General features: G+C 42.2%; 2 protein-coding genes across 2 annotated transcripts in view; one reads left to right on the plus strand and one right to left on the minus strand.

Annotated features, from left to right (window-relative positions):
• Positions 1-4606, minus strand: part of zc3h18 (zinc finger CCCH-type containing 18) — a 35619-nt gene extending 31013 nt beyond the window's left edge. Inside the window, exons 1-4 of the mRNA XM_030790654.1 lie at positions 4475-4606; positions 2634-3568; positions 1657-1741; positions 331-482 (exon numbers count right to left, since the gene is read on the minus strand). Of these exons, the coding sequence (XP_030646514.1) occupies positions 331-482; positions 1657-1741; positions 2634-3557 (1161 nt within the window). The 5' untranslated portion in view covers positions 3558-3568; positions 4475-4606. The remainder of the gene's footprint in view (positions 1-330; positions 483-1656; positions 1742-2633; positions 3569-4474) is intronic.
• Positions 4607-8992: 4386 nt separating this feature from the next.
• trhr2 (thyrotropin releasing hormone receptor 2) lies at positions 8993-15949 on the plus strand. Its single transcript, XM_030790565.1, has 3 exons — positions 8993-9378; positions 9948-10356; positions 15230-15949. The coding sequence occupies exons 1-3, from the start codon at positions 8993-8995 to the stop codon at positions 15947-15949; spliced, it is 1515 nt and encodes a 504-aa protein (XP_030646425.1).
• Positions 15950-22500: the final 6551 nt, after the last annotated feature.

Consider the following 22500-nt stretch of genomic DNA (forward strand, 5'->3'; position numbering starts at 1 on the left):
ACTGTTATACAAGGGCGTATAGTGTAGCGTGTGAGGCCTCACATGGTAAGTTAGTCAAACATCCCCCCTTTACCCGAAACACACAGAGAGATATTACACATAAAAATCTAAAATCACGCACACCCACACCCACACCCACACACCCATTCTCCCTCACACACAAACATCCACATTTGTTCCCTGTCACACATATTTGTATAATACACAAACACAATATTAATAGATGCACATGATCAGTAAAGGCACTCCAGGATTGTTGAGTGACACAAGGCAGTCTGGAGAGGAGCTGAGGGGAGTGAGTGAACACGTAAACTTAGGAGTGGCGCTCACCCAGGGGTTGGAGGGCATGAGCGGGTGAGGTCCTCCGCCCGGGGGCGCTCCGTTGGGGGAGAAAGGATCCGGTTTGGAGATGAGTGTGTAGTTGCCTTTGTCGTTGACCCCCGGATGAATAAACCTACAGTTCATTCCCCATGTACAGTTACCTAGACGACAGGGGAGAGTGCCGTGTTATATTCCTATCAAGCCATCCACACACATTCATCCACACATATATACATATTCATTCAGAAACTATTTGATCCACACATATGTCCAATAGTTAGACAAGTTAGATTACTTGACTGACAGGTCTAGAGGTGCATAGCACAGTCAATGTAAAGAGCGATGAGTACATTATTGAGTTCAGAGAGAAACTTTGCAGTTACAGCAGAAAAGTGACAGGTGGCAACACTAGAAGGTGTCAAAAAAGTAAACTACAAGACAATAAACACAGCAATCGTAATAAGAGCAGAGGAGCACACGTTTTCTTAAGAGCAGAGAGCGACTAGGTGACGAAGCTATTCCAGTAACCACTGATATACTTTAATGCTAATGTACTATAAAGTAGTATTTGCCTATCTACTGTACATATACAAATTCCACATTGAGGCTGATAAGGCACGACCTGATAGTTACTGAGAATAAGGAGTTAAACCTTCTAAACCTTCACTTATCTTTAGTATTCACTACATCGCTTAAGAACTCTAATGTTTGAGATTGTCTGGCCTAGAGTCAACATGCAAATACAATCATAAAAAGCATGTCATGTTGAGACAACGATTCCTACACTCACTAGCACTCAAGTACAATGGCTCCATCTACTGTCTGAAGTACATGGCTGCACAGACCAGAGCAGGTTTTCACAATCAGTTTTCTTAAAGAGAACCAAATTCGAACGAAAAAGTATCTCAGACAGCATTGTACCCACACTGCCCCTTGATCTGATTCATGATCTAGATTGAAGGTTGGTTGAAAGGGAGCCAATGTGAATGCACCTTATAACATTTTGGTAGCTTTTCATTCATCTTCACAAAGGTGCTACTTCATTCATTCAATATTGGGGAAAAAATGACCAAGAAGTCACCTTTCATAAGGTGTGCTTATGCCTTCTCCCTTTCAAATAAGTTTTGATTTGAATCATATTTCAAATCAGTGAAGTTCAAGACAGTGTGGATACAAAGCAATCAGTAGCGCTTCTAAATTCAGCACCCCCATTCAGATTATCACAATCAACTTCACAATCAACTGCAGAATATTTCAACATTTGAACATCTCTGATCAACAGAGATGCCAACAAAAGGGAAAGAAAGCAGGAGATACATGGAGCAGGAGGCATACCTTTCATAAAGAAACGACAGATAGGCCTTGGTCGTATCTTTCTGTCCATGGGGTCTTTCACCTCTCCTTCCTCCAGATCATCATCCTGCGAAAGCCAACAAGAGTTTTCTTAATATTAAGCCAGAGTTCAAACCAACGAGTGCGTAATCCAGTCAAGGGTGGAAACCAACACGAGCGGAATAGGAAAGCGGTTAACAAAGAAAAAACATGAAAAAGGCTTAAAAAAAAGTGACTGTGTGACTAAGAGATATATAAACACACACACACAGCCCAAAGCAACGTTAATAATAATTTCCTCAAAAATTAAAAATGAGGTGGGGGGGGGGGGGGGGGGCTTAATAGTTTTCTGTAAGTGGTTTTGCAATCGTGACATAAATTTAACAAACCTAAATATATGGGTTAAATATAACTAAACAGAGTGACAAGTTGTACCCTGTTGATGAATGTCCCTCGGAAAAATACTACCACTGACAAAAACTTTCTGAAAATTTCCACTGATAGTGATCATTTCAGTGAACAAGACTGGCCTCTGACCTGGAAATTTAAGTAAACATGTGTCTTAACTAATCAACAGAGAAGAGGAAAAACCTGAAGAGGAAAAAACGCTGAAGCAGCAGACAACACCAGCATACAGTAGAGGGACACATGCTGCAAAGTATGCTTTTCCCCTACAACCATACACTTCACCATTACCCTTTTAACGCTGTTCAGACACATGAATACTAAACATTACAATTAAGTACACACTGGCTGCAAAAAACCCCCCAAAAAACTGTAATATGCCAAATCTTTACACAGTGACCCAGGGTTATCTTATGATATAGTGGTAAACAAATGATGTCACTGTAGTAGCAAAGGCATCATTTCATAGTTTTGACAAGCACATCTCTGTAATATATCTTGCTATAGATCGCCCGAATCAAACTCTGCGGAACTGGCTCGGCTAATGCGCATTAATAACGCCTCTGGATACTCACATCAATCTCTCCTTCGTCGATCTCTCCATCATCTTCCTCTTTCTTTTTGTCTCGGAACGAATCTCTCCTCCCTCGTTCTTGGCCTCTGGGTTCTTCCAGCTTCTTCGGCTGCGCGTCTCTCTGCTGTGGAGGTAGTATGGGAGTTCTCTCTTTCTTCTTACTCCTTTTCTCCACTTCGTCGTCGTCTTCCTCCTCTTCCTCTCCATCCTCTCCTCCAGGACCTTTTTCCGCGTCGTCCTCCTCGCCAGCAGCCGTGCTGGGCTCCTCTGGCACCTCCTCGTCGTAGTCCAGCTCATGCTCGTCGAGCTCCCTGGAGACGGACGAGGACTCGTCCTTCAGCTCGTTCGCCATTGCAGCCCTTCTCCTCCTCCTTTGTTCCTCCTCATCCTCCTCTTCGTCCATATCTCGATGGATCAGGGCGGACTTGGCGACCACCTCTCCTCTGTCGTCATCGTCATCTTCATCTCGACCTCGGCGTAACATCTCCTCCTCCTGGAAGCCGAATGGATGCTCCTGATCTGGCTCGGAGTCAGGGTCCGGAGACCTGGGGGTCTCTCTAATCTCTTCTTCATCCTCCTCTTCCTCGGGAGACCGAATTCCCCTTCTGCCGTCTCCTAGCAACCTCGCAGGACGCACCTGTTGGCCAAGGTCGACCCCCTCCTTCTCGTCCTCTTGGTCGGAGACATCGTCCCGAGCTCCTCCTCCGAGATCTTCGTCGTCGTCCATGTCGGAATCTCCCATCCTGCCTCTCCCGCCCTCTTCTTCCTGCTCGTGCTCATCATCGTTCAGCAGCTCGGTGTCTGACAGCACCCTGTCCTCCTCGGTTGGGGATTCGGGGGACTCCAGTAGCTCACTATCGGACAGCCCTTTCTCCTCCTCCTCAGGGGACTGAGGAGATTGGGTGGGGCTCTCGGGGGTGTCCATTAGGAAAAGTTCTGCAACAGCACATTATTTACATCCCGCCTATTAGTCATGACAATCCATAACTTTGCAATAGAACAAACAATTACAGGCAGTAACTTGTATCTGTCTATTTCTGTATTAACAAATCATTTGATCAATACCTGTCAACTGATTAACATATAATGTCATCTTATTCGAAGACCACAATAAACGCTGGGTAAAGTAACGGAGGGATAAAAAATGATCTCATCACATATGTTAAGCGAGTGGTCAAACGTATTTAGATGAGGTAAATTAAGATTTTGCTGTTACAAAGTACATATTTCAGAGTCAGTCTACTATGACCAAAATATACAACTGTATACAAATCGGCTAACGTCTGATCACCACGTGTCCAACAAAATGCGCTTTTGAGGCAAACTTCACTCTTAAACGTCAATTAAGGTCAATAACAACAGATGTGTTAGCCAGCTACATGAGCTAGCTAATCGCAGAACACATTCTGAAAACACATGTTCCCATGCAGTCTTTTCATTGTTGAAAAGACAAGGTCGTATCAGCAAACATAATGAAACGACATACTTAGTTTTCTATTAGTCTGACGATACTGTCGGCTAACCAAATCATTCAGGTTGGTTTATTTGCCAATGAGGGGGGGCGTCGGGTTGTTGCTGATGGTGGGACCAGCGAGAGCAGGCCCAAAAGCTGCCAGCAATTTACCGAGAACGAAAAGACCGACAGACAGGCATCGAAGAGCGCCATTAAACTCTGCAACGACTTTCTAAACGAAAGAAAGGCTTAAATTCCATCATAAAGTCTTCTAACACCGCTTTGAATTCTGTAACTAAGCATGCTTCTCTGATCCTCTTTAGCTAGCTAACAATACAGTCCTCCCTCCTAAAATAACCCGAAGAAAGAAATAAAACACATTCGGTCACCTTTCCAACCCACAGCGGCTTGGGAGACGGGGTCTCGTTGTTAAAAACTACCCGGTCTCTCTCCTTCTGTGTCTCTATATACACAGTGGATACTACGACGGTTTATTTTCTTTATCGGAGAAAACCGTAAAATCTGCACGGAACAGTGAGAGCGGCCATTACCCTGACGTCATCAAGGAACGACAGTGTCCATTACTTTCGTTAGCATCAAGCGACAACGTTCACACGCTTCTGTGAAATTTAAATTGTGTTGAAGTTTTACAGTAAAGTTAAAATGAGTTACATCAAATGAATATTAACTAAGCGTTACTCTCAGCCGTTACAGCAAAAAAGAGACCGTGTTGCATTAAAGTTATATATGGGTACATGTAAAAAAAAAAAAATGCACTCTATTTTGAGAATCTGACAAATACATTGGGTAACCATGGCCATAGAATAATATATGGAGTGCATTTCGGATTGCATTTTGAGCATGGAACGCACAGAGGGGATGACGAGGTGCTTAACTGAGCCATTTCTGTCACACACGCTTTACAAATGTGCAGCAGAGTTACACGACGCTCAACCTGACTAGATCAAGCGACTCTATCACCGCTAGATGGAGACAAAAGTTTGGAAAGTCAAAATCAGTGCTTGAATTGATATGTACATAGTTATCTGAAATTAGAACTGTGGTTTTACATTTGTTTTTTATTGAGATGAAGTACGGATAAATGCATTGACCGGGTCAGTTAATTACCACAAACATGTGTTCAGAACCCACTTTTCCTAACATAGATAAAGCTGGTAAAGCTGGAGTCCCCCCAAATTCTTATCTTTATATAATTAAAAACTATTTTGTTATATTCCAGCAGCTTATTATGTAACTAAACACTGCGAAAACATTTCTAGAAAATAAATTCTGGGCTATATATGTAGGTCGCGGACAGCATACGCCCCCGCACGATGACATGACGAGCATCAATAAGATTAATCTAAACGTAGCCTATTCGGGTCAGAAAATCATTTTTGATAGGATATACTCTTCAGGATACTTCACAAACATGCATACAATTTCACATCCGATACGGCTCGAAAAAGGAGAGAAATGTACAGCACACCGTCCTTGCTGTAATTGTTAGAGCAATCATTGCCTAGGCAGGGCGATAAACTTTCTCCAAGATCAGATACCCCGATGGACGATGACCACATTCGCGAAAGGTATCCGCGCAACTGTAGCACTAAGGGAAATGAAACACTGGGGGGAGCCACTGCAAAGAAAGCAACAATCAAAAGACCGTTAAAAGGGCGCAATACCCAACGTGGGGCTGATATACGAGGGCAGAATTTTCAGGAGCAAGACAAGCAGAATACATCTTCACAATTTCTCAGCTGAGTTATACAGCCGATACAGCAGGTGAATGCCTTCTGCTGACCCGAGTGAATGGGTTCCAGACGCCAGGAATGGATGTCTGGTAGGTAATCTGATTTACTCCTGGGCATTTTTTTTTCAAGTGTGAGAAGTTCTTGACATTCATGTATAAACAATCACACTGAAAGCAACCAACGTTGAAATAAACGGCTCGAGAGCTCATTCGCATCCGCGTCTTAATATTTACTTCGTATTAGTTTATTGTAAACGAAATGCAAATTTTAAATTTCATCAGTGGACTCAACAAGTAAATGGTATTGTCGCTGGCTCTGTCGATAAGTTTATTTGAAAGGCGAATTAATAAGATGGGTTCGCATGGCAGGTGAACAGAGTGGGTTTAAGGTCATTGCGGACCGTGACATTTAAATCTTTTATCGGTTACGATTACGTTACGTAATGCGTGTCAACATTCGTCTGTAATAATCCGTAAATCCGTGATAATAAGATTCCACCAAATGTTTTGAATCAATTAAATTTTATATCTCCAGATGTCCATATTTTAATATTTATTCAAGTGGTATTTGTTCTCATTCATACACCGGTGTGTATTGGTATGTGTTAAGAGAAGAAATGCCTCATAGCGCAATGTGAGCAATTAAAGTAGAAGTAGTAGTAGCAATAATAATAATAATAATAATAATAATAATAATAATAATAATAAAGACACAGAAGTTATGTTCAAAAATAGCCTATGTGATGAAGGTAATTTCATTCTGACTTTATTATATGATCAGTGTTATTCCTCACAAGCATCACCTATGCTGTTTGTAGAAACACACACACACACACACACACACACACACAGGAACGGAAAAAGCAGACCACAGGGATCTTAAGACCTATGTTAAGATAGATATGGACATGACAACAGAGAGGGAGATGGAGAGAGAGAGAGAGAGAGAGAGAGAGAGAGAGAGAGAGAGAGAGAGAGAGAGAGTGAAGTAAAGATAGAGAGAGAACATCCACTCTCATCAGCTAATGATTCTACTTGTGGTGCCCTCAGTCATGAATGTGGGCCAGTCTGAGTGACAGCCTAATTCATATTGCAGGCTTCCATCAGAGAACAGAAGTCTGCTTTCCTCATCAATGACAATCTTGGAATCAACTTGGCCATCACAGCACGGCCACAAATAAACTTCAGAGTGCTGGCATGAGTCTGGCATACTGATGAATTGGCGCAGTATGTCACAGAGGTTCAGATGTAGTCATCCGCATACTCCATTACTCTAATTCTCTGTACTTTTCATGCAGGCTGTGTGATCTATCACTTTATTCACAGCTAAATGGCAGCAATTACTAATACTGAGATTTAATGTCCCATATCAGAAATAATTTACCTCATAAAAGCATCTCCCTCATATGTCTATGGGGCAGACGGTCTTTTAGCGTTGTAACGATTTGACTGTGTAAATTGTTTATTAAAATTTAATTACATTTCATTTAAATCTGTTATCATTTAATGTTATTCATATTAACATCGCAAGCAAACGGGAGCATACACAGACAATAAATGAATGAATAAATAAATAACCGCAGAAACAGTCTCTGAAGATCGCCTGTGCATTACACATCGTCCTAATCATTTTAGCACGAAACAGATACAGAATGAAAATGAGAGTCAGATGGCGACTTCAGCTTCTGTCTCTCTCACAAATAAATCATTGAAAGGTGACAGTTGGCGTTGTCATATTCCTAGAGTCCCTGAGAAAGCTAATGAGAATGTAACATTGTATAAAATGAAGTTTTGCCCAGGTTTGCGAGACAGCAGGCAGAGTCAGAGAGACAGAAGCGCAATGGTAAATTACTTTCCATTTCATGCCCACCTCAATTTATTAAGGGGGAAGCCCAAAGAGAATGGGCCTGGTTTCATTTACAAAGCAAAGATGCGACTGAAAAGAGCAAGAGATACCTGGGCACTCAGGGACTTGATTTATGAATCCAAATTGATAGATTTAGGTTTTTAAAAAAACACAAAAACAAATTTGGAACACAGGATGACATTTGAATGCATAATGAATGTAAATTAATGTAGAGTTGTTGATATTTTATACCCTTGAAATGAATAAACAACAGATTTGTTCACCCAGTTTATTTTTATTTTTCTGTCATGGATGATGTGTACAAATCCATTGATTCCATATCACGTATTACAGTAAATTGATTAATTAATTAATTAATTAATTAATTAATTAATTAATTAATTAATTAATTAATTAATTAATTAATTACTGTTTTATTAATGCCACGATTTATGTAGATGCCTTTTGAGCATCTCTCAGAAGCCTTGTAAGTTTTCAGGGTTTTTCCAGGGCTCAGTTCTCTGCCCGACTAAAATGTCTCATTTGAATAATTTGCCATAAAAGCCTTATCGTTTTCCTCTCTGGAGAATGTTCACTACATTTTCTCTTAAAGACACTGTGACCTGTACACGTGTTTAGGAAAGATTTGAAGAGAAAAAAAGAGTGGAAGACTGAATGTTTGTGTTCCAGTTGTCATTTTTTATCATCATGTTACAGTGTGCTGGTTGTTTTTGTGCTTTAGTTATCTTTTTCAATATTCAGCAGTACTTACGACAAACAGTCTGTAGCTTCTGAGGCTAGCCAGAGGGAATGGACACATTGGCAATTATTTAGCAATTAGCACCTTTCAGCAAAATCCGCTTAGCGCTGATTGACAGTGGCATTTTGCCCGTTAACTATTTAATCTCTGTTTTCAGGAGGATCGACTGGATGGACAATTGTATTAAGAGTGGAAGGAACACCTGTGAGAAAATTAGGCCAGGCAATTAGATGAGACCACTAATGGAATTATAACAATTTAACTGAGAGGGAGTGAAGAGAGGAGGAGAGAGGGTCAACAAAATAATTTTTTTTTTTGGCTACAACACAATACAAACAAAGAAAATACTCTATAAAGTAAAGGAGTGTTACAGCAAGCAGCACGAAAGAGACGATAACGTGCGGGGAAAAGAAGCGTTCCTGGAACTCTCCAGAATTCCAGCGTTCAACAAAGCACGCATCACCCACCTTCGCTCAGTCTCTCTCTCACACGCTCGTTCTAAACCACACTCACACACCAACCACCACCTCAAACAAGATCTTGAAACCATGACGGAAAACATCAGTGCCAAAATGGATATTCCCACTAACATCTCCCTGGTGAGTCCGGGGGACCCTGTGTACGAATCTCTGGAATACAAAACCGTCTCCGTTTTCCTGGTCCTGTTGGTGTGCGGGGTCGGGATCGTGGGCAACATCATGGTCGTCCTGGTAGTCCTCACCACCCGTCATATGCGGACGCCCACCAACTGCTACCTGGTCAGCCTGGCGGTGGCTGACCTAACTGTGCTGGTGGCCGCTGGCCTGCCCAATGTCTCCGACAGCCTGATGGGCACCTGGGTGTACGGCCATGCCGGGTGCCTTGGCATCACCTACCTCCAGTATCTGGGTATTAACGTGTCCTCCTGCTCTATCACGGCATTCACAGTAGAGAGGTAAGGGAGGATGACGTTTCACAAGACGCTTATGCTCCTATTTCACAGTCTAGGGAAAGAAAGCGAGAGAGAGAGAGAGAGAGAGAGAGAGATTTGCAATCTGTCAGAGTGAATTGAAGTCACTTTGCACAATTTTTTATTCAAGACTGTTGCTGAGCCACTCTGAGTCATTTGACGATAGTAGTTTTTAATATTTGATGTGGTCTGGGCGCAGTCTGGGTTTTACACTAGTCTTTGGGCTTCTCTCAGGACAGAGTGAGGATGGTGTTATTCAAAACAGACAGTATGCCATTGCACTCTTTGATTACCATATTTCCATAATATGCAACTGATGTAAATTGTGTTCGATAATTCAGATAATTCAAGTTAATAGGTCTGTACATGACTGCTAATTCTAAGGATGATTTTCTTGCAGATGATGTTCTTACAGTTACAGATTTGTGCGATCTGATATACACTGCTCTTCATTACTATTTATTATATTTCTTATTCCTGAAGCCAGACCATTTGGTAACTCAAACCTCAATGTGTCGTCCCCCCCCCCCCCCCCCCCCCCCCCCTGGTAACAGGTATATCGCCATCTGTCATCCAATGAGGGCTCAGACAGTGTGCACTGTATCTCGTGCCAAACGCATCATCGCCTTGGTGTGGGCGGTCACCTGCGTCTACTGCATGCTCTGGCTTTTCCTCGTGGACATCCAGGTGAACCGGGACGGCCGCGTCCAGTGCGGATACCGCGTGTCCCGTGACCTCTACCTGCCCATCTACCTGCTCGACTTTGCCATCTTTTACGTCATCCCGTTGCTGCTGGCCATCGTGCTCTACGGTCTCATCGCCCGGATCCTGTACCTCAACCCCCTCCCCCACCCGCCTGACTCTAGCACCTTCACCGCCAACACCCTCAGGAGGAGCTGCAAAGAACCGGCGGCGGACGGCGGCAAAGGACGACCCAAGAGCGCGCTGTCGTCCAGGAAACAGGTGAGCTTCCTGTGTCCGCCAAATGAGAGGGTCCTCTCGGTCTCTGCCGAGGTCAACCGTCGTCTTGTTGTTGGACTCTGTTTCCTTGGTGATGACTGATTTACTCTGGCGTTATGATGTGAGCTGTTTATGTATACTGCGCTGGAATTAGAGCACTTGTGTCTGGTTTTATGATAATGTTTTATGATGTCGACCTCAGCCCTTCAGAACATTCTCAGGCACAAAGACAAACATGTTGGAGCTCTCAACTGATTTGGAACCTTGGATTATTTTCAGCTATGTTTTTCCCTGTTTGCTTTTAAAAGGCCAAGGGAGAGTGGGGGGAACAAGCGGTCAAGTCTTTTAAATATCAAGCGCACACAGAAGGTTCCCACTGCTATTTGCTTTTCACAGAGCAAGTCACGCATTTCCATAACAGCGACATAATTTTTAAGATGTGGGAAAAAAATGAACGAAAACAACTGTTTGACAGTTGTAATGGTTTATTGACATTACACAGTATATTAAGACTCTTACTTCAGTAAAATATGTGTCCCTCTCAGAGAAATGATCTCATGCTTGGCCACCTCGATAGTCAAGATATTTAGAAAACGTTCCTTACGTGCAGATCTGAAGCTTTAGATACTGAAACACAATTCGGTCACAACTCTTTTCCGCTGAAAGATGAACTGTGTGTAATAAATGTGTGTAATAAAAACGCTTGACGACTAACGCGGGGCCAGACTCAAACCCTTCAGATACTCCTGAGGTGACTGAAAGTCTGCGAGGAGTAATCATTACGCGTTGTGAAAAGAATTGAGAGATGATGGAGAGAACACCGACGCCGTATGTCACATCGTTATGGTCCACATTGCATTGTGGGAAATATTTTAGGACCTATCAGAGCCTCTTCGGCCTCCACGTTACGGGCTTTGGCAGCGCCGCGATAACCGTGTTAGATGGTGAAATGGCAAACAGCCTGATGTAAGACTTTAAATCAATGTTTTTGAATGTGCTGTAAAGACAGGTGGCCTTTTCTTAAGGACATTAATCACTCTGGCATCTGTGAGTGCAAGTGACAGAGAAATGGAGAGGGCCTCCTGTAATGTATGCTGTTCAAAGCACCGTTTCCCAACTCTAGTCCTGGAGACAGACCAGATAGCACATTTTTCTGTTCAAACTCGCTATCAGACATAGTTCGACTTATCATGGACTTTTGGATAAGGATGAATCAGGTGTATTAGAGCGCAGGTGTGCTGTCCAGTGGAACCTCAAGATTAAAGGGTAGCATAGAAGCAGTGTTTCAAAGCTTTCAGGTAGATTTGTAGTCATTCAATTGTCTAAAACACAGACTTTTCCTCGAAATAATCAGGAACCACAGCAACAATGTCCTCATCACCTCCAGCCTACCACTTCCCTCCACACACACACACACACACACACACACACACACACACACACACACACACCTGCAGGGCCTTAATCAGGACTGATATTTCTAAGATTTTTGGCTGCTATGGAGGATCAAACTTAATGCAAACAGACATTAATCAGAGCAACTGTCAGACTTTCCAGCAGAAAAATGAAAAGTCAGTGGCACTTTTCTTGACCTTGTGCGTGTGTGCGTGCGTCTCTGTGTGTGTCTGTTTGTGTGCACGTGTGTGTGTGTGTGTGTGTGTATGTGTGTGCTTCTCTGTGTGTCTCTGTGTGTGTCTGTTTGTGTGCACGTGTGTGTGTGTGTGTGTGTCTGTGTGTGCACACGTATGCGTGTGTGTGTTAGTATATTGTATGTGGATGCTTACATTGTGCAGTTTGTAGTGTCTGTGGATATGTGCGTGCAAGCATGCACGTGTGAGCAAGCCCCAGTGTGTGTGAGATTGCGTGCCTGCCTGCGTGTGTGCGTGCGTGCGCTTGTGTGGCCGTGATGGTAATCTTGAAGATTGAAGAGGGCTCCACTTGAGCACAAAATTTGCATAATATGATTTGTGGCGTTCATTGAAGTATTCTTAACACAGCTGATGATTATATTCTTTGAGTTCATGAACGAGCACTCTCACTTGCTCTTTTGTTCCTTTATTTCTCCTCTACCTCCAGCCCTTTGATCAGCCGATAATCTCAGAAAGACAAGAGAGAGAGAGAGAGAGAGAGAGAGAGAGATGAATTAAAAAAAAAACAACAGCAAAAACAACAACAAAAAAACAACAACAACAGCAACAAGACATGGATGCCCACAGAGCTGCAGTGGATAGTTTTAATTTCCAGCTTTGGGTGAAGTTATCTTTGCTGTACATCTGAGGAAGAAAAAAAAAAAAGGCATTTCTGGTATGGGAGATCCAGCTCTGTTTTTTTTTTGTTTTTTTTTTTTAATTTCATCAACCCTAAAGCATGAGCTGACTACTGCTTTGTTTGTGTCGTATTAAGACCTTATTTCAGGCTAAATGAGAAAACACAATAAAGCAGATGCATATTTAAAATGTCAGCACAGGCCTCCGTGTCATTATCACCCGCTCTGCTAATTAAAAGAGAGCCTCCCACCCCCCCGTCTGCTTCAATTAGTGGCTTTGTCATGCTACGATTGCTTCTGCATTTGCTAACGGTCTGTCAACAGTGGCCTGTCTTATCTATTTAAAACTACTGTAAATACCGTTGTTGGCTTTTCCCTTTTTTTTTTTTTTTTTTTTAAAACACTAAGCTTACCTGTATCCCTTCGTCGGACGTTTTGCTTTAACGACTTTCTTCATAACTAATCGCTCAGACGAGCACGCTGCGATTTGAACGTTTGACTAAATCAATTAAAAGTGGAGTGTTTTGTTATTCAAATGGACCGAAAAAGGTGAGCCGAGGCGGAATGCGGTCTGTTCCATTGTCTCCGAGTGATAAGACTACACACTGGGGTCTGATGGGGTTTCTGTTCGATCTCTCTCTGGGGTTCTGGAATGCCAACACTGTCACCATGGTCACAAAGCCAGTAGCCGTGTGACGTTGTTTTCTCCCTCTGTCTGTCTGTCTCTCTCTCTCTCTCTCTCTTTGGGACTGGTTCAGTGGACCCTCCTGGGCAAAGCTGGAAAGAAAACTCTAAATCTGAGTAGGGATGAAAAAAAAAAAATAGCTGGGAAACAGTAGTGTTTACCTTATATGAGAGAATGTTGGACAACTGTGGACAACCCTGTCTTTTGTATTGCTAAAATAAAGGAAACGGTTTAGTAAAAGAGGGATACGAAGAATACCTAAACCAGGTGCTCCCAAACAGGCCTGACTCCTTGGTCAATTAAGCAAGTAAAACTTCTTTACTGTCACAGATAATAGTTTGTGTTTATTTATGTCTGAAAATACCGGGCAGCCACCGGTGGCCATTACATGGACCACTGTGGTTAGAGGAAGAGTGACTCGGTGACTTTGAACGATGAAAACCACTCAGCGTTTCAAAGAACAAGCGTTGAGGTGTTGTCCTCCTCCTTGACCTTGTCGTCTATGCTCTGGTTCAAGATGCAAGGCCAATCAGACCAGTCACTATGACACAGCTGACTGCAAAAATCAGCGCAAGTCATGAGCAGGCGATCCCATCAAAAACAGTTCATCGAGACAGAAGACGGAAGAGACACCATTGTAGAGTTGTAGCACATACGCCCCGTATTTCGCTGACAAATGTACATTTGTTGGTAAAATGATGCAGCGGGACCAAGCAGTGGTCGAGCCATGGAGAAAGTCTGAGCCATGGAAATATGGTCAGTCGAATCGTCTCTTACCCTGTTCTTAAGACACGGACGATTGCACACGGCTGGGTTGTACAGACAGGCTGACATTTTGAAGATTCGTCATCCGAGGAAATGACAGCTGTAAACTCCAATTCAATGTGTGTAAACGGCAACACGCGTGGTATTATTCGAACATGAAGATAACGGACAAGTGTGTTTGTTCTCACTATAACGACGCTATTTAAGCATTTTTTTTATTATTTATTTCTTTTGGGAATACATTTAGCTCTGATGTGCTTTAGTGTGACGTGCTCTGAGCTCTGAGGTGCGACACAAAATCTTTTTTTCCCTTTGTTTTTGCGTTTTGCTGTTTTGCCTCTGTAGGCGGAGATGCTGTTAAGTGTTGTATTGGGTGACGGCTAAGAGAGAACGTGTGTATTTTTCAGTAACATTTCAAAGGTGTAAGGACTCCAGCGCAATCATTTCTCACGTTTCTTACTCAGTTCGTCTGAATTAAAATTTGTTTGGCCCGTTATACCATAAAAATAAAAAAAAAAAACACCAAGGTATAATAAAGGCAGTTTTTATTTGCCACATACTCTCATACATGCAAGTTATAGTCTGTAATTATTCACAAAAGACGACGGTAGGACCCGGGTTCTGTTGTGAGCTGGATGGGAATTAGCTGGCTGTTTGAGTGACAGCCACTTTTGTTGCAGTCTTTAACAGTCATTAAGCTCAGAGCTTTGTCTTTGATACTGTGCTTCACAGAGCACTGCCAATCATAGCTGGGAGATACAGTATGCAGATAGTGGAGGGCTTAGTATTAATGAACAGTAGGACTTCTTCTAGCTGTGAGATGGAGTGTTCTAGAATGTCTCTCTTTTTTTTAAATCACAGACTTATGTCCAGATTTAAACTACACACAGTTAAAAAAGACTTAAATATGATAAAATAAATAAATAAAAGGTTTATCTTTTGGACAGATAAGGACGTGTTTGGGAAGGAAAAAGACACTGAACATATTTTGCCTTTTGTGCGTGGGCCTAATATGTCATTACATGTCAAATTGTCTTGACAGCAGTGTGACTGGATTAAGCCCTCAGACTTCAGATACAATGTTTTAAATAATAAAATGACAATCATTACATTTTAGCCTTGAACCTGGACTCAGTTTTTTACTTCTGTTCCTTGAACAGGTCACCAAGATGCTAGCGGTGGTGGTGGTTCTTTTCGCCCTTCTGTGGATGCCGTACAGAACTCTGGTCCTCATCAACTCCTTCGTTACAACTCCTTACCTCGACGCCTGGTTCCTTCTCTTCTGCAGAATCTGCATCTACGCCAACAGCGCCATCAACCCCGTCGTTTACAACCTCATGTCTCAGAAGTTCCGCTCCGCGTTCCGTGGCCTCTACAGATGCCAGCGTCAAGATGGACACCAGCGCTCCCTCTCCATGCTGCAGACAAGCTACAGCCTGGCCAGAGACCCTCGTATTTCTCAGACCACCAGCAACGGAACAAAAGAAGTCACCAAAAGGGTCACCACGGTGACACCCAGCGACGGACCCGGAACAGAATCTCCCCTGGCCAAAGATAAAACAAACGTAGAGAGCTCGCCCGAGAGCAAACGTGCCGTCAACTCGTTTGACGCGGAAATGAAAGACGCGGTCAGTTCACTTAACGCTGACCAAAAGAAAGACAGGAGCGTCTCCATCGCGGAGAGAAACGACGCGAAGAACTTTGACAGGGAGCCAAAAGATTTGAACAGGTACAGCTCAAATGACGTTTACAGTAACAATGCAAAGAAAAGCCAGGCCCGTTTGGAAGAGGAGAAAACTGATTTAATCGCTGACCAACGTAAACTGACATCTGGACAAGCAAAGGAGAACGATTTGGAACTGAACCACAGTACAGTCTAAGTTCTCGGACTTAAGCTCTTTTGCTTTACTGTCACACAAAGTCAGGTTTGAGTGACTGAACTTAAGTCGCTCACACAAATGCCTACCATTCGACAACGGAAAACAAACAAACAAACGAAAAAAAAAGCGCCCATCTACAAATCTCAGAACGAGAAAGTAGTAAATTTTACACCTGAGTGGGCACTCCTCTGTCTGTGTGATGGAAGTGGGGAAACTCAGACTGCATCTTCTAAATAATTGAAAGTCTTGTGGGTGTTTGACTGGTGAATCAAGGCCACCTGCTTTTAGTCCACAGTGAAACATAGAAGGCTTTCCAGAGACTGTTCCAGTACACGGAAGTCCTTTGTTCCTGTGTTATGCATTAAATAAGCTAGCTTTTACGGCACAGTAAACTGGGCTTTTTTTTTTTCAGGAGAATGGCAAGTGCTACTGGGTAAGAGGTTCATGCGGCCTTTTTTTTTTTTTCCCCAGCTATAAGCCTCTGAACGTAGAGCAGGAACAAACATATGTCTGTGTTTCCCTGCAGCTAACACCATGCATTTCGAACTGAGCCAGTCACAGCAGACAGCGGAGAACACGCTGGGGAAGAGAGGCTAAAATGGCAATGCCATTTGTTCCACATAAAAGCTCCCAGACTTTCGACAAAAACTGTGCTTCACCACTGTTTTTCTTTTTTTTTTTCCTTTCTTTTCTTTTCTTTTTTTCCGTTCTAATCTACTATCTTGCCTAGAGATCCTTCTGAGTTTCCTTTGGCACATTTGAGGTTTCAGGGGAAAGATGAAGGATGAAATTAGAGATCCATTTGTGGAGGAGGAGGAGGAGGAGGAGGAAGGAAGGAGGGGGCCCGGGTGTTTAGAAATCCATGCATCATTTTAAGAGCAAAAGAGCACATTTCACGTGCAACTGAAGACTGACAATCCACTTACCCACAGTCAAGATGTACACACGAATTGCCTGTGAATAGAATTAGTCACATCTGTTGTACAGCCATGGTTTTAGATATTTGCTTTCAAAGCACTTTGTTTGTTTACCTGTGCAGCTATAAAACTAAATCAGTGGTCCGTGATATGGACAGTTCTTTTTTTTCTGTACCTGTTTGAATTATACATCAGTCATAAATTGTAGAGTTCTGATTTTTTTTTTTTTTTGACTCACCTCACTATTTAAGCCTGTGTTGTGTGGTACATCCACGTGTTTTTTTTTTTTTTTTTAATATTCTCATGAAATTATTGGGTGTTTTATCTTGCCGGGTGGCAGAGTAGGGTTGTCTGAAATGGTTTCAGGCCCCGTCTGTCACCGCTGAATGCAACATTGGCGCCATTCTTGTGGCTTTATTAATCTCCGTGGCTGTTTTTGGATAGTGTTTCTAACAGCCGGTCAATGGATTTGTTCAACCGGTTTCTCACAGGCTTTGTAAGTTTACATTGGTCCTTTTTTCTTTTTTTTCTCCGTCACTGTTCTTGTCACTCATCCTTTGCTCTTGTTTTCTATCTGGCTTTTTCGGTGCCACTCTTCTGTTCAGGCATCGTGGGTAAGATTAATATCTGTGTGAACAGAAAGCGTTTTTAAATGTTTCCCTGCACTACGCTGCAGGGCTTCGGAACAGGCTGTTTTTTAATCGTCGTGCTCTTCATTTGCCTTGCGGCGACGGGGATGAAAGAACAGACAATTTACTTCTGTTGAGGTGTGCCGTCGATTGTTACATCTGAGGGCTTTGAGAATCTGACATTCATTGGCTGATGTGTTTTTGTTGTTGTTGTTGCTGTTGTTGTCGTCAGTATTGAAAACTAGAGAGTACTGATGTCGTATCCCTCGGTGCGTTGTAGCATTACGCTTACGTCAATTTTGGATCATAAAAAACACGCTCAGTGTTAGCGTAGCCTTTGGTTGCTCTGGAGCGGAACGCTGTGGTTTTGTGTCTTTGCTAGCATGCGCTGTGATGTGAAGATGTACATTTATAATTTTTTTTTTTGCTAAATATTCAATAAATATGTATTCAAAAAATGTCTTTTTTGCCTTTAATTTCAATTCAAATGCTTGACCTCTTGACTGGGACAAGGTTTTTCCTTACAATATGCAAATTAGAACTGGATACCCACTAGACAATAACTAACAGCCTTAATTACCCCATTCTCCTGGTTCTGGTAATTTAGAAATTTGCTTGATTAAAATTTGTGGGGGAAAAATATGCACTAATTTACATTACAATAAACTAATATGAAGAGCATTTGGGTTTTCAACCGTAAATTCCCTCATTATAAGAATGACAGAATTCAGCAGAGAGCCACACAGCAACTCCATACTTATTAACTCATCAAATCAGTGCAAAGGCCCAGGAAGCTGCCGGTATGAAATCACATTTGAATAGTTTAATTCATCATACCACTCTGCCCCTCAAACAGTGAGAGGCGGCAAGTAAAACCGACCAACTACACACTACAGATGCCACGTCGCTGCGTGCGTGCTGTTTCGCATGCTGAGAACCCGATCTTGTGTGATTTATTTCGCTAAGGGCACCCAGTTTAACAATCGGGCACTTTCGGTCACACGAACTCACATGTGCATAGTTGACGTGCCTTTTTCCCCCCATTCGTATGTTCAGAGATACCTGAGTTAGTGTCTGACTCAAACTCCAGATGGTGTGAGAAATCAACAGTTTATTGATAGAGTATGACTGAACAACGTACTATTAGCAGAGGTCTAAACTGACAGCTGGTTGCTAAGGTAACATTCTTTTCTCTCTTCACCTTGGAGTGATTAGATTGGAAGGCCGTGAGCGGGAAAGATAAGACGGCACCCGAGAATGGATTTCCGACCAGGTGCAGCGATGCCAGTCGCGATGCTGATAAGACATCTTTTTTTTTTTTTTTCCCAAACCGGGATGTCATTCAACAAGATGAGACTCCAGACAGTCGCGCGATAGCTCTCACCCGGCCAAAAACGCATGTCTGCTCATTCCAAATATGTTATATTAAAAACTTAATAAGACATATCTCCTATGCATGGCTTGATCGTTTTTTGTTCTTTTTGTTCTCCTCCTTTTGTTCCTCCCACACGCGAAATCATAAGCTCACAAAAAGTCATTTGTGAAAAAGGATGGCAAAACATGCTTTGTGAGAACGCTAGCGAGAGAGATGGACAGATAAAATTAGATGAATTCTTCAAAATGGAGAAGCAACAACACTTCATCAGATCTGCTTATCACTGTCGTCCTCTCATTTTCGTTCTCCTTCTTTATTTTCTCTCGTTTTTTTTTTGTTTTTTTTTGAAGGAATTATTTCACTGATCCTCCCCATCAATGCCTAATGTCCTCGAGCACGTCGTTTTATCAGCAGCGCGTGGAAGGCAGGACAGAAGGCCCAAATATTATCTTTCAAATACATAAAAAAAAAAAAAAAAGGTTAAAGTGACAGAGAAACACTGCACAGCATGGATGATGACATCTCTACTGTACGTCATTTATTTATTTATTTTTTCAAAGCGTTTTCGGAGAGCTGTCCACTTGCTCTTCTTTGCTGTCTAAGAGTTAAATCAGAGATAGGTAATGTTAGGTTACTCTCTCAAGCCAAAGAAATAAGGCAGTGTGTTGGTTGTTCCACAAAGAGAGCACCGATGCCACCTGTACCTGAGGATATGAGAGGCTTATGACCTTTAAATGGGCACAAATGACTCACTGTGTTAAGGCTTAACACATAAGCCGCAAGTTTGCTATTTCAAAATCCATGCGGCACACCTAGAGGCATTGGAAGGCTTCTTGTTCTGGTCTGCCTGTCTGTCTTCTGGTATTGTGTCCTTGAGCTGGGGCAAAAAAAAAAAAAAAAAAAACGCCAACAGCACCACTGTGGTTTAAGAACAAGAACACGTGCACCACACTGATCAAATCTTTTCCAACCATTTTAGTAAAACTTCTTTTCAATTTAAATATCAAAGACAAACTCAAAGAACTAAAAGAGGAGAGGTCACTTCAAACATCATTTCATAGATGACCAAGAAAGACGGTAAAATACTGAGAAAACAGAATTTCATTTATGTCATAATAGCGGGCTTTTAAGAGGCCCTGTGAGGATACCATTATGAGATTCAATGAAAATCAATAGTCATTAGGCGAAGAATGTATGAAGAAAGAGCAGGAGAACAACGCATTCTTCATCATTACCGCAGAATAACAGGTTCCGACACTCACTTAGTTCCCTCAATACAATATGGAGTAAAAATGCTTTCAGTGTCTGCCATCTTTAAACGAAATGCATCTCCAGCAAGCTTTGGTCCATCAATATTTCTCATTGAAGATGAAATTAGTCATTTTGTCTTCCTCTGGCTGTTTTCTCCTTTCATTGTAAAGTTTTCTCTAACTTTTTTTCTTTTTTTTTTCTTTTAAAGTATGAGTTAGAAAAAAAAGACTAAACTTAAAACAAATCCATTTGTGTCACTTCAGCTGATGGTATTTCTTGGCTGTAGCATCCAGTATATAAATTGCTCCTGCACTTCAAGTTTGGACACAGGATCTGCCTATATGCATTTTTATACTAAGGGCAGTCAACAATTCTGCACCAGTTCGAATGATTTGTTTTCTCTGTAGCCTGTGAATCTTCCAGGTTGTCAGATCTCTCATGTCAGCCAGTTAGCAGAGATGTTCTGAATGAAATTTACCCTGCAGCTTAGACTCAGCTGTGCTTTTATTCTGGTGCTCAGTCTTCCAAGAACTCTGTGGCACTCCATTCATAAGAAGTGCAAGAGAGAGAGAGAGAGAGGGAGAGAGAGAGAGAGAGAGAGAGAAAGAGAGAGAGAGATGGAGAGGGGGGGGCTGATTGACAGGAAACCAAGGAACAGTGCGAACCCCTCTTTTTCATGCTACCTGTCTGCTCTTCACTGGAACAGGCATTGTCTTGGGAGCTGAGTGAGGTGGTTTGCGTGGCTGTTTGTTGGTCCGTTTGGCCTCACAGTAATTACCCGCCTCTGACCATGTCACTTCCATTAGACACACTCCACTGGCACCCTGAGGAGACCACCATACACTGGCCCCAACCAGCCCTGCAGGAACAAACAGCCTCAGGGAGACAGCCTCTCTAGCACCTGCCCAGATGGGTGGAGGTGGGAGATAGAGAGAGAGAGAGAGAGAGACAGAGAGAGAGAGAACCCAATGCATCCATTCCTCAGAGAGACACCTGCTCTTCATTTCACGCTCCTGAATCCATGCTTTCATTCATCACTAAGACGGATCAAACCTTTAATCTCCCTCTCTCTCTTTCCCCCTCTCTCTCTCTCCCTCCCTCCCTCTAATCTGCACTTTTTTAAACATGAATGTGATCAAAAACTTAACATCAATGAACAGAGCAAGACTATGCCTGGACTCGCTTGCTGCTGCTTGGTGATAAAATACAGTTCAAGGTTTAATGATTTCCCAGGACTAAACAGGTGTGCTATATTGAGTGAGTCTGTATTGAATTATTTAACAAAAAACACCCACTGTGCCAGTTCCTCATTAGATCCTGGTTGGAGGTGGACTGTAATGTCTTATCTGTGAGCATCCTATGAAGAAACACGTTTCATCTGTCTCATTAGTTTAACGTTGTCAGTTAATTACATTTATAAGACTCTGAATGAGTCAACACACCTTCAGAACAGCTGCTGGCATAGAGATATTTTTGATATTCTCTCTTCTAAACAGTAGGTTTCTCTTTAGAGGGCAGAATGTCCCTTCCTTCTGATTATTATGCATAATTCTCCTCTGTTAGTAGAGAATCTATATGGATTTTTCAATATTTTCAGTTCTTCTGGGGTTTTTTTTTCTTCTTCTTCTTCTTTTTGGTAAAGAGATTTTTCAATAAAGTTCTGAAGTTTTCATTTTCTGGCTTGAAGTAAAAAAAAAAAAAAAGAACAGTCCTGAACTACAGCACTGATGCTGAGAGAGAGAGAGAGAAAGAGAGAGAGAGAGAGAACGACAGAACTGATACTCAGAGCTAGAGCAGAGAAGAGGAGCACAGAAAACATTTCCTCTCAGCTGGAGTAATCTTTTTAAAGTGTCCCACAGGCTTCGTAAAACCAACACCTACAAAGACCAAAATTGTTTTCAATTGTCAATTGGTTGTTTTCAGCCATATTAAAAAAAAAAAAAAGAAAAAAAAAAGGAAAAAAAGCTACATGAATGACACTAAAAGGTCGCTCTTGTGTGTGTGTGTGTGTGTGTGTGTGTGTGTGTGTGTGTACATAAGAGTGTACTTTTGTTGTTTACAATAAGCCTCCTCGCAAAAGACTCTGAATTAAGCCAGAGATCAGGGTGTGAGGATTAACGCACAGCTAGCCCCGGCACGGATGAAATGATCCAATCAGACTGAAGGAAATAAAAGAAAATACATAAAGCTTTGAGGGCTGTGAGACTAAAAATTTTTCCCTGGTACTAGGTGTGTGATCTGGGTCTGTTTGGTTCTTAAGGTACATTCTTTAGTGTTGATCCTTTGCTAGCGATCCGGCTAGCGGAGAGTACATTTGTGGTTTGACACTCCAGGAGATTTCTGATCTTGAACCGATAGACTAGTAGGTACAATGGATTT

The sequence above is a fragment of the Chanos chanos genome, chromosome 13 (genome assembly GCF_902362185.1).
Source record: "Chanos chanos chromosome 13, fChaCha1.1, whole genome shotgun sequence".
NCBI classification, from domain to species: Eukaryota; Metazoa; Chordata; class Actinopteri; order Gonorynchiformes; family Chanidae; genus Chanos; species Chanos chanos.

Coding starts and splice junctions, on each gene's coding strand:
- trhr2 (XM_030790565.1), top strand. CDS start 8,993: ATGACGGAAAACATCAGTGCCAAAATGGATATTCCCACTAACATCTCC. Junction 9,379..9,947: donor ACGGCATTCACAGTAGAGAG/GTAAGGGAGGAT, acceptor CCCTGGTAACAG/GTATATCGCCATCTGTCATC. Junction 10,357..15,229: donor CGCTGTCGTCCAGGAAACAG/GTGAGCTTCCTG, acceptor TTCCTTGAACAG/GTCACCAAGATGCTAGCGGT.